Consider the following 13,169-nt stretch of genomic DNA (forward strand, 5'->3'; position numbering starts at 1 on the left):
TTCTTTTCTTTTCTTTTAAAATGTAGTATTTTGAATAGGCAAAATATTCATATGATTTAAAAATATGTAAATATATTCAGTGAAAAATTTCTCCCCAGCTCTGTTCCTCATCAATCCCTCTGTCCCATTTCCATTTCACCCTTCCCTCAGGCAACTACAGTTAACAGTTTCTTGTGGCTCCTTCCAGAATTCTTTCTAAACACAAATATGAATATATATGTCTATAAACATATTCATTAAGGCTATAATTACGAAAGTAAAATGTGCATCTGTCCAGGTGTGGTAGCTCACACCTGTAATCCTAGCACTTTGAGAGGTTGAGCCAGGAGGATTTCTTGAGCCCAGGAGTTCGAGACTGGCCTGGGCAATATAGTGAGACCCCATGTCTATTAAAAAGTTAAGAAATTAAAAAAAAATGCAGCAATAATATTTTTACATCAGTCATTGGAAAGTTTATTTCTTTTTTGTTTGTTTGTTTGTTTTTGAGATGGAGTCTTGTTCTGTTACCCAGGCTGGAGTGCAGTGGCAAGATCTCAGCTCACTGCAACCTGCCTCTCAGGTTCAAGCAATTCTCCTGCTTCAGCCTCCAGAGTAGCTGGGATTACAGGTGCCTACCACCATGCCCGGCTGATTTTTGTATTTTTAGTAGAGACAGGATTTCACCATGTTGGCCAGGCTAGTCTCAAACTTCTGACCTCAGGTGATCCATCCACCTCAGACTTCCAAAGTGTTGGGATTACAAGTGTGAGCTACTGCGCCTCACTGAAAAGTTTAATATGTAGTTGAACATGAATTCAAAATTCTGGCTGGGCGTGGGGTGGCTCATGCCTGTGATCCCAGCTACTCAAGAGGCTGAGGCTGAGGAATTGCTTGAACCTAGGAGCCAGAGGTTGCAGTGAGCTGAGATCGCGCCACTGCACTCCAGTCTGGGTGACAGAGTGAGACCCTGTCTCAACAAAACAAAACAAAAACAAACATTACCCGGGCATTGTGGCGGGCACCTGTAGTCTCAGCTACTTTGTAGGCTGAGGCAGAAGAATCTCTTGAACCCGAGAGGCAGAGGTTGCAGTGAGCTGATATTGTGCCACTGCACTCCAGCCTGGGCTACGGAGCAAGACTCTGTCTCAGAAAACAAACAAACAAAACCAAAATTCTGTCTGTCCTTCTTTTTAGGTTGCTGTAAATTAACAAAATAAATATAAATGCAAATAAAAATATAAGACACCAGTTGAATTTGAATTTTGGATAAACAACACTTTTCTATGTATAGCTATGTCCTAAATATTGCATGTAAGTATTACATAAGATGTATACTGCAACAAAACATGAATACTTGGGACATACTTACATTAAAACATTATTCACTGTTATCTGAAATTCAAGTTTAACTGCGTGTCCTATATTGTTTCCAACAACTGTAACATAACCTCTTGGCATCTACTTGTAAGGATTTTGTGAAAATTAGAGTCAATATATGTAAACTAGTTATCACAAAGCCTACCACATAGCAGGAGATAAATAATAATAACTAATAATGAAGAAAGTTAATCTCATTTGGGGCACCTGGATAACCTGTGAATATTGGCAATCTCTCTTTCCATTCCATAGGTTATAGATAAGGAGGCAGGACCAGAAGAGTCTACACATGAATATTAATCAAGGAAGGAGATATTTATAATTTTATGCACCTAAACTTTTGCATGAAGATTTTTTATTGTTAAACCCGGCATGGTGGCTGCCTATAATCCCAGCACTTTGGGAGGCAAAGGCAGGAGGATTGCAACATGGTGAGACCTCTGTCTACAAAAAAAAAAAATTAGCCAGGTGTGGTGGTGTGCACCTGTAGTCTCAGCTACTCAGAAGGCTGAAGTGGGAGGATTGTTTGAGCCCAGGAGGTGGAGCCTGCAGCGAGCCAGGACTGTGCCACTGCACTCGAGTCTGGGCAACAAAGCAAGACCCTGTGCCAAAAAAAAAAAAAAAAAAAAGAAAAGAAAAGAAAAGATTTTTTATTGTTAAAAAAATTCTCATAGTTTTCAAATCTTTACAGTGTCAAAATTCTTTACATTAGTAACTCTTCATTTTAAAACTTGAATGAAAACTTCAAAGTTATATTTACTTCTCTCAAATATGATTTCAGTCCTAATTAGAAAACCACCTTCATTTTCTCAAGGTAAATTGTACCATCCACAAATGTTCCAGTTTCTTGTCTACCTAGTCTCTTAACTTCCTGTTATCTAAACTTGTTTATAATACTCTCCTGAAACCGCCATTGAAGGTTACCAGCCTCTATTACGACAATCTCCTTACTGCCTTCTTCCTTTCAATTCAATTATTCCTTTCAATTCATCCTTGTTATATGAGCAGTTTAACCTTTGTACAACACAAGTATCATTATATCGATCCCTCACTCAAAAACACCAAATGAAAACGAGTGGGATGAACGGTGGGAGGTAAGGTGAAGCCAGATTATGGTGGCTCTTGCTAGTTGAACTTGAAGTGAGAAGTTTTTGAGAGGGGAATAACATGTTAAAAGGCATTGTTTTACTTAGATCATGCCAGTAACTGTGGGCAGATGAATTAGAGATGGCAAAGATCAGGGTAATCAGCTGTTGTAGGGATCAAGTATACTGTGTTGATAGGAAAATCTTTCTCATAGGGCCTGGGCCTGCCAGAGAGACATTACCTTACTGAGAGGTTCATAGTCTTAATTAGTAGAATCCTAATTTGGTTTGAGCTTATAGGGTTTAACATACATAACAAAATGAGGCAGTTTAAAGTGTAGCAATTTGATTTTAGGCGTAAAAGCTATTATTTGAAGCGCAGAAGGATTTCTATGCAGTAATTTTAAAGGGTTGCTGAGTCACTTGGGCATGAGATACCTTGCCCAGGAACATCTGGCTACTCACTTTAAAAGCCGTGACTATACTTAGCTGCATAAAAAGAGTCCTTTGGCCCTTTCCTCTGGATTCCAGGGCAGATGAACCAGGCAAACAATGTTTCTGCTATTGCTATGAACTTGCAGGAACCTATGCTTCTTAAGTACCTTTTAAGCTTCCAGGACCTCCCTACCAAGTAATTACCTTGCTTAATTGGAAAGAACTGTAAACCCTTTCTCCCAGATCCCTATGGCCTATTCCAGGGAATAAGGGTTAGCAGAGGCAGTATTCAGGCTTGCTTTTTCCCTTCCCTTCCTTTTCCTTCTCTTTCCTTGCCTTCCCTTCCCTTCCTTCCTCCCTCCCCCTTCTCTTCCCCTTCCCCTCTTTTTTTTTTTTGAGACGGAGTTTTGCTCTTACTGTCCAGGCTGGAGTGCAGTGGCATGATCTCGGCTCACTGCAACCTCCGCCTCCTAGGTTCAAGCGATTCTCCTGCCTCAGCCTCCCAAGTAGCTGGGATTACAGGCATGTGCAGCCATGCCCGGCCAATTTTGTATTTTTAGTAGAGATGGGGTTTTGCCATGTTGGCCAGGCTGGTTTCGAACCCCTGACCTCAGGTGATCCTCCCGCCTCGGCCTCCCAAAGTGCTGGGATTACAAGCGTGAGTCACCATGCGCAGCCGGAGATTTACATATTTAAGATGTGATAAAATAGTGGCCGGGCGCGGTGGCTCAAGCCTGTAATCCCAGCACTTTGGGAGGCCGAGACGGGTGGATCACGAGGTCAGGTGATCGAGACCATCATGGCTAACATGGTGAAACCCCGTCTCTACTAAAAAATACAAAAAACTAGCCGGGCGAGGTGGCGGGCGCCTGTAGTCCCAGCTACTCAGGAGGCTGAGGCAGGTGAATGGCGTGAACCCGGGAGGCAGAGCTTGCAATGAGCTGAGATCCGGCCACTGCACTCCAGCCCGGGCGACAGAGCGAGACTCCGTCTCAAAAAAAAAAAAAAAAAAAATGTGATAAAATAGTAATCACAGCTTATATGTGAAGAATAGGCTTCTACTTCTACAGAAAGTAGGCCATTTTTACCTGCCAACCTGTGCCAACTTGCAAGGATACAACAGTGGACAAATCAGTCCTTGCTTTGTTCTTACACATATAGTAAGATTGCGTTTTCTAGGTAAGGAGTTTCTTGGTTAAAAGGAAAACAATCCTAGTCTTAATTACCCCTTCAGAACTAGGAAATTTGTCTTTAGACCAAAACAGCAGGAAACAAGAATCGAAAGGAGTTAAAACAAGTGTAGAGAGATAGGAGAACCCAGGAAAGAGGGAATGCTCAGAGAATGCAGTGCCTGGAAATCTAGAAGCATGAGTTACTAGATTTTCCCAAGCAAAAATGATCAGACTTCGGAGACTGCTGTTTCAGAAGCAGAGGAGTTCAGAATAAAGGTTGCAAGAGGAACTCGGAGAGCTGGTAGTAGAAAGCAGACGCTTTTTGTATACTCTGTTTAGTTTCTCACTTCCTGTGAGCACAACTTTGTTACCACCTGCAGCCTGTGCTAATCTTTTCACCTTTTACTTTTGAACTGTTCAGAGTCTACCCATCAAAAGATGGGTACATTTCACTTCTTCCATCAAGTCTTCACTGAAGATTTCAGATTCCATTTTTCTCCATTCCTTGAAATCTTACTAAGTTCAGTCACAATCACACCATTTAGCATATAACAGTTGTATCAAAAGAAGGCTTGGTGCAGTCGCTCAAGTCTGTAATCCCAGCATTTTGCAGGTCTGAGGCAGAAGGATTACTTGAGCTCAGGAGTTCAAGGCCAGCCTGGGCAAAAAAAAAAAAAAAAAAAAAAAAAAAAAATTGTCTCTATTAAAAAAAAAAAAGTGTGAGCCTGCTTCCTTCCAACTAGGCAATGTAATTCTTGAATTTGGAGACTATATAAAAATATACTTATATAAATAATATATATTTATATTATTTAATATATAATTATATGTATATATATTTGGAGACATAGTTTCACTCTTGTTGCCCAGGCTGGAGTGCAATGGCACGATATCGGTTCACCGCAACCTCTGCCTGCCGGGTTCAAGCGATTCTCCTGCCTCAGCCTCCCGAGCGCCTGGGATTACAGGCATGCGCCACCACGCCAGGCTAATTTTTTTGTATTTTTACTATAGACGGGGTTTCTCCATGTTGGCCAGGCTGGTCTCGAACTCCCGACCTCAGGTGATCAGCGTGCCTCGACCTCCCAAAGTGCTAGGATTACATGCGTGAGCCACCGCGCTCGGCCTGGAGATTGTATTTTAAAGTTATTTTGAATACTCCCTGGAAAAGTTCTTGGTTCATATTTATACCCCTAAGTCAAAAGATTTGTCAAATATTCAAGAACGATCACTTAAAAATACTGTATAAAAGTTTCTATTTCGGCATACTTTACTTTTACTTAACTAATTTTTCAAATAAAATGTATCCACTTTTATGATCTCAACAAGATCGGTCATTCCTATAGCGGAGTTGAAAACTTTCAACTTATTCACAATTATCAAAAGAATGGAGCAGCTCCCACAGAGACTTCCAGCAATGAGTTGTCAAATTCAGTCTGCATTAAGTAGCTTCCTTACAATCATCCCGACGGTAAAAGTGTCAAATTTCGCAAACACCTGGACAAGGAAGTGAAATGATCATCTAATAACGCAGTTAACTCATCTGTCAAATCAGCGAGGGGGCCAGCGTCCCTGAGCTCACTACCCTCAGATTCTAACCCCTAGCTCACTACCCTCAGATTCTAACCCCAGCTTCACATCATTAGGCGTAAGCAGCCAATTGGGCCATCTGGGAGCCGTGCATCCTGGGAGTTATAGTTTCCGGCTCTCTCCTTCAGACTACAAGCTCCACAGAGCCGCGGGAGGACGGTTGCCTGGCATTATTAGCAAGCAGCAAGTATGGCGGTGGCGCGCGTGGACGCGGCTTTGCCTCCCGGAGAAGGTAAGGCGATCACTACCCGAGTCCTAAGGTTTACTCCATGGAACTGAATTAAACGGTGAAGAGGAGAAAGCCTAGGTTTAGAGGTGCAGCTCTGGACCAGTTCTTTTGATGCGGATCTGTGGTCGTCGCGGAGGCGCGCTACCCTCTGGGAGTTGTAGTTCGCCTGCAGTGCCCAGCTCTCCGGTGTCGCGGTGAGGGCCGAGCGGGGGACTACAGCCCCCAGAAGCCTTCGCGCGGCCCGGCGCCTTGGCACTCGCGCTCCCGATGCTGAGGAGGCGGTGGATTTCGGGCTGCGATGACCTTTCTTGGCCATTTACTTTGAGTCCTGGGTGCCTAAGCGAAATGTTTGGGATCTCCCTCTTTCGCTTCACACATTCCCCTCTCTTCTTGGTTCCTGGAACGTTCAGGAAAACCTTCCCTCAGAGACCACTGACTAGACTGGCTTTGAACCCTTTCTCGCAGGTGGCCAGTGGCTGTGATAAAATCTAGGGGATGATCCAGAGCCCACAGTTCTGTACTCCTTGTTGTACACACGGGTCCTAGGATTGAGTTTGGTCGTTGCCCAGTGGAGCACAGGAGTGTGTGGGTGCTTCTGTGGCCTGAAGATACCTGCCTCTTTGGGGCGCCGGACGCGAGCTCCTTTTGTTTTGGTTACAACTCCGAGGCTTGGCAGCGGTCAGTCCTAAATCCGGGACCTAAAAACGGGCCCAGGGGTCGAGGCCCGTTTTCATGGCTTAGACCAGGAGTGCATCTTCTGGGAGCCGTAAATTCTTGGGGGAAGAGTTGGTGGATGGTTCTCAGACCTCTCTGTCGACCCCTTGGAATTGTGTACAAAGGCTGTGCACCCTTCTGAGACAGCACACCGCTTTCATCAGATTTTCAGAGGGGCTCACAACTCCTCACATGCTAAGAGCCATTAGACAATGGGAAAACGTTGAAATCCTCCACGAGAGCAATCAAGCATAATTATTTCCTGCAGTAGTCCTGATCTGGGTGTAAATTTGAAATTGGCCGTTTCTCTGGTCCCGCCTTCTTTGGAGATCGGCTTTTCTTAAACCACACCTCTCAAGCCCACCAGGTCTACTTAACTATTAATAACAGTTAACATTTACAGAGCACTTTGTATGACCCAGACGATGTTCTCAGTGCTTTTTAAATTTTATTTTGTTTTAAATTATCTCATTTTCTCTGTAGAACTACATTTATAAGGCAGGTATTATCCCCACTTTACAGAGTAGAAAAGTGAGCCCAAAAGAAATCAATAATTTTGCCGAATATACCACAATGGTTAACTGGTGGAACCAGGGTTTGAACGTCTATGTTATCCTAAAGTGCTTTATTGAGTGCCCTGTGGCAGGAACAGGGCTAAGTACTATTCATATGGTTTCTCTTTTAATTCTCATGGATCAAGCTAGCAAAATGGGTGTATTATCCTATTTTATGGGAGAATTAGTTGAACTATACTTTGATTTTCAAAATCACAGTTTAGGCACTGTAGAGTATGTTGGTAGTTAGGCTGTAAGCTGGTGGATCGCAGTCAAACGTTTTGTAATATTTAAACAATAGTATCATTACTTAGGCACAACAAATGGAAGTAATCGTTCATATTTAAATGTATATGATTTCCAAAGTATAGAAACTTGAGGAGAATATCACAAATGTAGTTTTAATTTGATATTTCTGAAGAAAAATGAGTAATTCAATCTGGTCATTTAGAACTCAAGATTGCTTTAATTTTATAAAGTTGATATTATGCTCTACTGTTTTTTTTAACTTGAAATGGCATACATATTTTATAATTCCACCCCTATGCTCAGCTGTTGTACATGTTTTATTTTGTTTGTGTTTTCTAACATTTCCGTTTCTTTTCAAGGATCAGTGGTCAATTGGTCAGGGCAGGGACTACAGAAATTAGGTCCAAATTTGCCCTGTGAAGCTGATATTCACACTTTGATTCTGGATAAAAATCAGATTATTAAATTGGAAAATCTGGAGAAATGCAAACGATTAATACAGGTAGGTATTGCAATCTGGGAAATGGTGACATAAGATCAATTTATTATTAAACAAAACAATAAAATAACCTGAGAAAAGTAACTGTGCAGGCCTAGAAAGCACTGATTGTTGCCTTAAATTTTTACATGACAGTTTCTTCTGAAGATGAACATACATGTACTACATTGAGAGTAAATTAGAAAAAGAAGCATTGTTAAGAAAACGAAGCATTTTACTTTGGCAAAATACTGTGTTACTAAGGTAACCTTTTACCTCATGATGGGGGTAAAGAGTTCATTCATTCCTTCATTCAAGAAATGACTACTGAGTCCCTCTTATATGTCTGGCACTGTATTAAGTTTTGACTGAGAGTTTAAGAACACTATTCTCATGGAACTTACATTCTCAAGTTGTTGCTGTGTTAAAAATGTCTTAGTTGGAGGAGGTCTGATTGCTCAGCTTTGTCTGTATTTTCTGTTGCCCAGGAAGAATAACAAAAAACTGATAGTCATACTGTAGAATATTTAGACAATATGTGTGAAATGTACAAAAGGAGTTTGAGAGTGTTTGGCCGTCTAAAACCTTTTAAATCACTTTAATGTGAAATATTTTATGTATGTGATTCCTAAAAATAACAATATGTTTCCTTTTTACAGTTATCAGTGGCTAATAATCGGCTGGTTCGGATGATGGGTGTGGCCAAGCTGACATTGCTTCGTGTATTAAATTTGCCTCATAATAGCATTGGCTGTGTGGAAGGGCTAAAGGAACTAGTTCATCTGGAATGGCTGAATTTGGCAGGAAATAATCTTAAGGTGAATGGTTTCTTTTTTGTTTACAAAACTGTTCTGCATAAAACAAAATTCAAGCAGTGTAGAAATAAGTCAAATTAAAAAGTGAAAGTACCCATTCCTACTCTCCAGCTTTAATCTCTGTTAAAATAAACTAAAAATAAATCTCATTTTGAAACATATAATATGGCATAATGTTCTTTTAAATGTGAACAAAGAATCTATATTGTACTTAGAAAAAAGTAGATCAAACCAGAGTGTTCAGGAGGGAGACTATATCATGCTGAATTAAGCTTTAAGTAAATGTTTAATGCTATAAGGGAGAATATACAGTTTTAAAAGTCAGAAGATCTGAATTCTAGACCTACTTCCACTGCTTAGTAACTGTGTAATTTTGGGTAAATCAATACATATTTCTGTGTCTTATTTTTTGGCATGCTAGCTGAGAGGACTAGATTAAATGATACCAATAGCTGCCTTTTATTAAACCATTAATGTATATGAGCTACTGTTCTAAGCATTTATCTGTATTAACTTATTCAATCTCGTGACAGCCTATGAAGTAGATATAGACATTATGCATATTATAAAGGTGAAGAAACTGAAGCACAGAGAAGTTAAGTAACTTGCTCAAGGTCACATAGCTAGGAAGTCTCAGGGCCAGAATGTAAATCCAGGCTGTTTGCTTTTAATCTAAACTTGTAAACTCTGTTCTATACCACCAACTGTCATATATTATTACTATGGTTTCTTTCTTTCTTTTTTTTTTTTTTGAGACGGAGTTTTGCTCTTATTGCCCAGGCTGGAGTGCAGTGGCACGATCTCAGTTCACTGCAACCTCCGCCTCCTGGGTTTAAGCGATTCTCCTGCCTCAGCCTCCTGAGTAGCTGGGATTACAGGCACCCGCCCACCACGCCTGGCTAATTTTTTGTATTTTTTTAGTAGAGACAGAGTTTCACCATGTTGGCCAGGCTGGTCTCGAACTCCTGACCTCAGGCTATCCACCCACCTCGGCCTCCCAAAGTGCTGGGATTACAGGCATGAGCCATAGCGCCTGGCCATTACTTTGGTTTCTTCAAGCTGTGAAGATCTTAGATGATATGAACTACTTGGTAGCCGTCTACTCATAGATAATGAAAGTATAAGTTTATAACCTGACAATCTACTAAATTCTGTTAGTACTGCCCCTTTTCTCTTGCTAAGTTGTTCTACTCTGCTTCTAGTAATAAGAGGAGGTAAGACACTCTTTCAGTTGCAAAGAACTAGGGAATAATTTTATTTTTTGATTTTGTTTTCATTAAATAATGTGATGCTTTTCTTGTGATAGGCCATGGAACAGATCAATAGCTGCACAGCTCTACAGCATCTCGATTTATCAGACAATAACATATCCCAGATAGGTGATCTATCTAAATTGGTATCCCTGAAAGTAAGTATGTTTTCTATGTCATTTGTGAAGTTTTATAGCAAAATACCAAGAGAAAGTAATCTCATTGACCTAAAATTAGCCTGCCGTGTATGAGCAGATTGCTTTCTTTATGCTAAGAATTATGGGCTGGGCACGGTGGGTCATGCCTGTAATCCCAGCACTTTGGGAGGCTGAGGTGAGTGGATGGCTTGAGCTCAGAAGTTCAAGACCAGCCTGAGCAAGATGGCAAAGCCCCATCTCTACTAAAAATACAAAAAATTAGTGGGGCATAGTGGTGTTAGCCTGTAGTCCCAGCTACTCAGCTGAAGTGGGATTGGATGAGCCCAGGAGGTGGAGGTTGTGGTGACCCGAGATTGGGTCATAGCACTCTAGCCTGGGCAACAGAGTGAGACTCAGTCTCAGAAAAAAAAAAAAAAAAGGAATTATGTTAGAATACCAGAAATTAAGTATGAAACTTTTTGTTGTTAGTTCTATAACTGATTAATTTTATGTGAAACTGGTCATTGTAGTTAAGGTTAATTTTATTTACCATTCTCTGAACAATGAATGGTGGAATTCCCTCTATGCCCAACCAACCAATGCTAGTAGCTTTAATTACTATATATACATAATGTTTGGTGAGGTTGAGATTAATCATTCCTGAATTTGAGTCTGTCTTTATTTTTTTTTGAAACAAACAGTCTTGCTCTGTCACCCAGGCTGGAGTGTAGTAGTAGAATCTCACTCGACCTCCCAGGCTCAAGTGATCCTTTCACCTCAGCCTCCCAAGTAGCTAGGACCATAGGCATGTGTACATCACCACACCCAGCTAATTTTTTGAGTGTTTGTAGAGATGAAATCTTTTTTTTTTTTTTTTTAGATGGAGTTCTGCTCTGTCACCCGAGCTGGAGGGCAGTGGTACAATCTTGGCTCGCTGCAGCCTCTGCCTCCTGTGTTCAAGTGATACTTCTGCCTCAGCCTCCTGAGTAGCTGGGATTATAGGCGCCAACCACCACAACTGGCTAATTTTTTGTATTTTTAGTAGAGGCAGGGTTCACCACATTGACCAGGCTGATCTTGAACTCCTGACCTCACATGATCCTCCTGCCTTGGCCTCCCAAAGTGTTTTGATTAGAAGCCTGAGCCACTGCACCTGGCCAGAGATGAGATCTTACTATGTTGTCTAGACTGGTCTCAAACATGTGGAATCAAGCAGTCCTTCTGCCTCAGCCTCTCAAAGTGCTAGGATTACAGGCGTGAGCCATTGAGCTGACCAAGTCTGTTTTTTTGTTTTTTTTTGTTTTTGAGACAGAGTCTTGCTCTGTCACCCAGACTGGAGTGCAGTGGTGCAATCTCGGCTCACTGCAACCTCTGCCTCTCAGGTTCAAGCGATTCTCCTGCCTCAGCTTCCTGAGTAGCTGGGGCTACAGGTGCACATCACCACGCCCAGCTAATTTTTGTATTTTTAGTAGAGATGGCATTTCACCATGTTGGCTAGGGTGGTCTTGAACTCCTGACCTTGTTATCCACCTGCCTTGGCCTCCTAAGATGTTGGGATTACAGGCTTGAGCCACGGTGCTCAGTCCCAAGCCTGTTTTTTTTTTTTTTTTTTGCATTCAGGATTGCTGTTTTTAAAGTAATAGGTGTTAGTTAATTGTCAAAATTAATTTCACTTAAAAAAAAACATGTAGCATATAGCACTTTTTATGGAGGGGAATGTATCATGAAGTCAAATAAGTAATAGTTGAAATCACAGTCTTGAAAAACATATGTAGGACGTTTTAAATATAGTTGCCTCACTGTATATTATTAGCATCAGATAGCATCAGATATATTTATTAAGCCCTAGAAGCAGTATCTTAGTTCAGTTTTTCCCAGACTTTAGCAGAAATCATTTTTAGCAATAATTATTCTAAACAGTTTGATGTAGCCAGATACTGTTCTGATAGATGCTAAGGGAATTCAAATGAACCAAAGATGATTGAATTTTTTTTTTTTTTTTTTTTTTTTTGCTGGAATAGAAGCCTGTTTATCTGATCAGAATCCTGAGTGTTCAGTTTTGGGTTTATTCTTGGTTGTTGCTGACTTTTTTTTTTTTTTTTTTGGACTGGAGTGCAGTGGCCGGATCTCAGCTCACTGCAAGCTCCGCCTCCCGGGTTTACACCATTCTCCTGCCTCAGCCTCCCGAGTAGCTGGGACTACAGGCGCCCGCCACCTCGCCCGGCTAGTTTTTGTATTTTTAGTAGAGACGGGGTTTCACCATGTTAGCCATGATGGTCTCGATCTCCTGACCTCGTGATCCGCCCGTCTCAGCCTCCCAAAGTGCTGGGATTACAGGCTTGAGCCACCGTGCCTGGCCGGTTGTTGCTGACTTAATGAGTCAGCTTTGTCTGCAAGTAACACATTCTACCTTCCCCTCGTTTTTAGTTACCTGGAGAATACAGTTGCAATTATGGTTGTAGGTTATCACTCTCTTTTTTGGAAAATTTGCTTTATATGTGGTTTTAATGACTTTTTTTTTTTTTTTTTTAATTTGAGACACCAGAGTCTTGCTGTCACCCAGGCTGAAGTGCAGTGGTGCAGTCATGGCTTACTGTAGCCTCGACCTCTTGGGCTCAAGTGATCCTCCTACCTCAGCACCCCCAGTAGCTGGAACTACAGGTGCACCCCATCATGCCTGGCTAATTTTTTGATTTTTAGTAGAGACCAGGTCTCACTATGTTGTCCAGACCAGTCTCAAACTCCTGGGCTCAAGCAGTCCTCCCTCCTTGGCCTCGCAAAATGCTAGGATTACAATGCAAGTGGTGGCATAAGCCACCACTTGTGGCCTCTATTTTGATATTTTAAAAGAAAATGAACAAATGTGTTAGAAATTGCTCATAACTTAAATCTCACAGCATGCCTAGTTGCTATGCCAAGCATGTGTTTTTGGACAAGTCTTTAAAATATCATTAGGATGTTGATATGAAAGCAGAGTTGGACCAGAAGATCATCAAGGACACTTGTAGCATTAACAGTCTTTGATTTGTGTGTGATGAGAAATAAAATAAAGTAGATTCCTTTATTCTTATATGTACCACTTTGGTGTTGTCACAATAGGCCAAT

The 13,169-nt window shown here is 41.3% G+C and overlaps 1 protein-coding gene across 3 annotated transcripts in view; it reads left to right on the forward strand.

Moving 5' to 3' along the window:
* The first annotated feature begins 5,742 nt into the window (after positions 1-5,742).
* CEP97 (centrosomal protein 97) overlaps positions 5,743-13,169 on the forward strand; it is a 36,810-nt gene continuing 29,383 nt past the window's right edge. For 2 of the 3 annotated variants that reach the window (XM_010353329.2, XM_010353330.2), the window contains exons 1-4: positions 5,743-5,870; positions 7,744-7,886; positions 8,522-8,680; positions 9,984-10,085. In XM_010353329.2, the coding sequence (XP_010351631.1) occupies positions 5,828-5,870; positions 7,744-7,886; positions 8,522-8,680; positions 9,984-10,085 (447 nt within the window). In that variant the 5' untranslated portion in view covers positions 5,743-5,827. Of the gene's footprint in view, positions 5,871-7,743; positions 7,887-8,098; positions 8,127-8,521; positions 8,681-9,983; positions 10,086-13,169 lie in introns of those variants that run through there. The other variant, XM_030940375.1, reaches the window with a different exon arrangement.

This window comes from Rhinopithecus roxellana, chromosome 1, assembly GCF_007565055.1.
Source record: "Rhinopithecus roxellana isolate Shanxi Qingling chromosome 1, ASM756505v1, whole genome shotgun sequence".
Lineage (NCBI taxonomy): Eukaryota > Metazoa > Chordata > Mammalia > Primates > Cercopithecidae > Rhinopithecus > Rhinopithecus roxellana.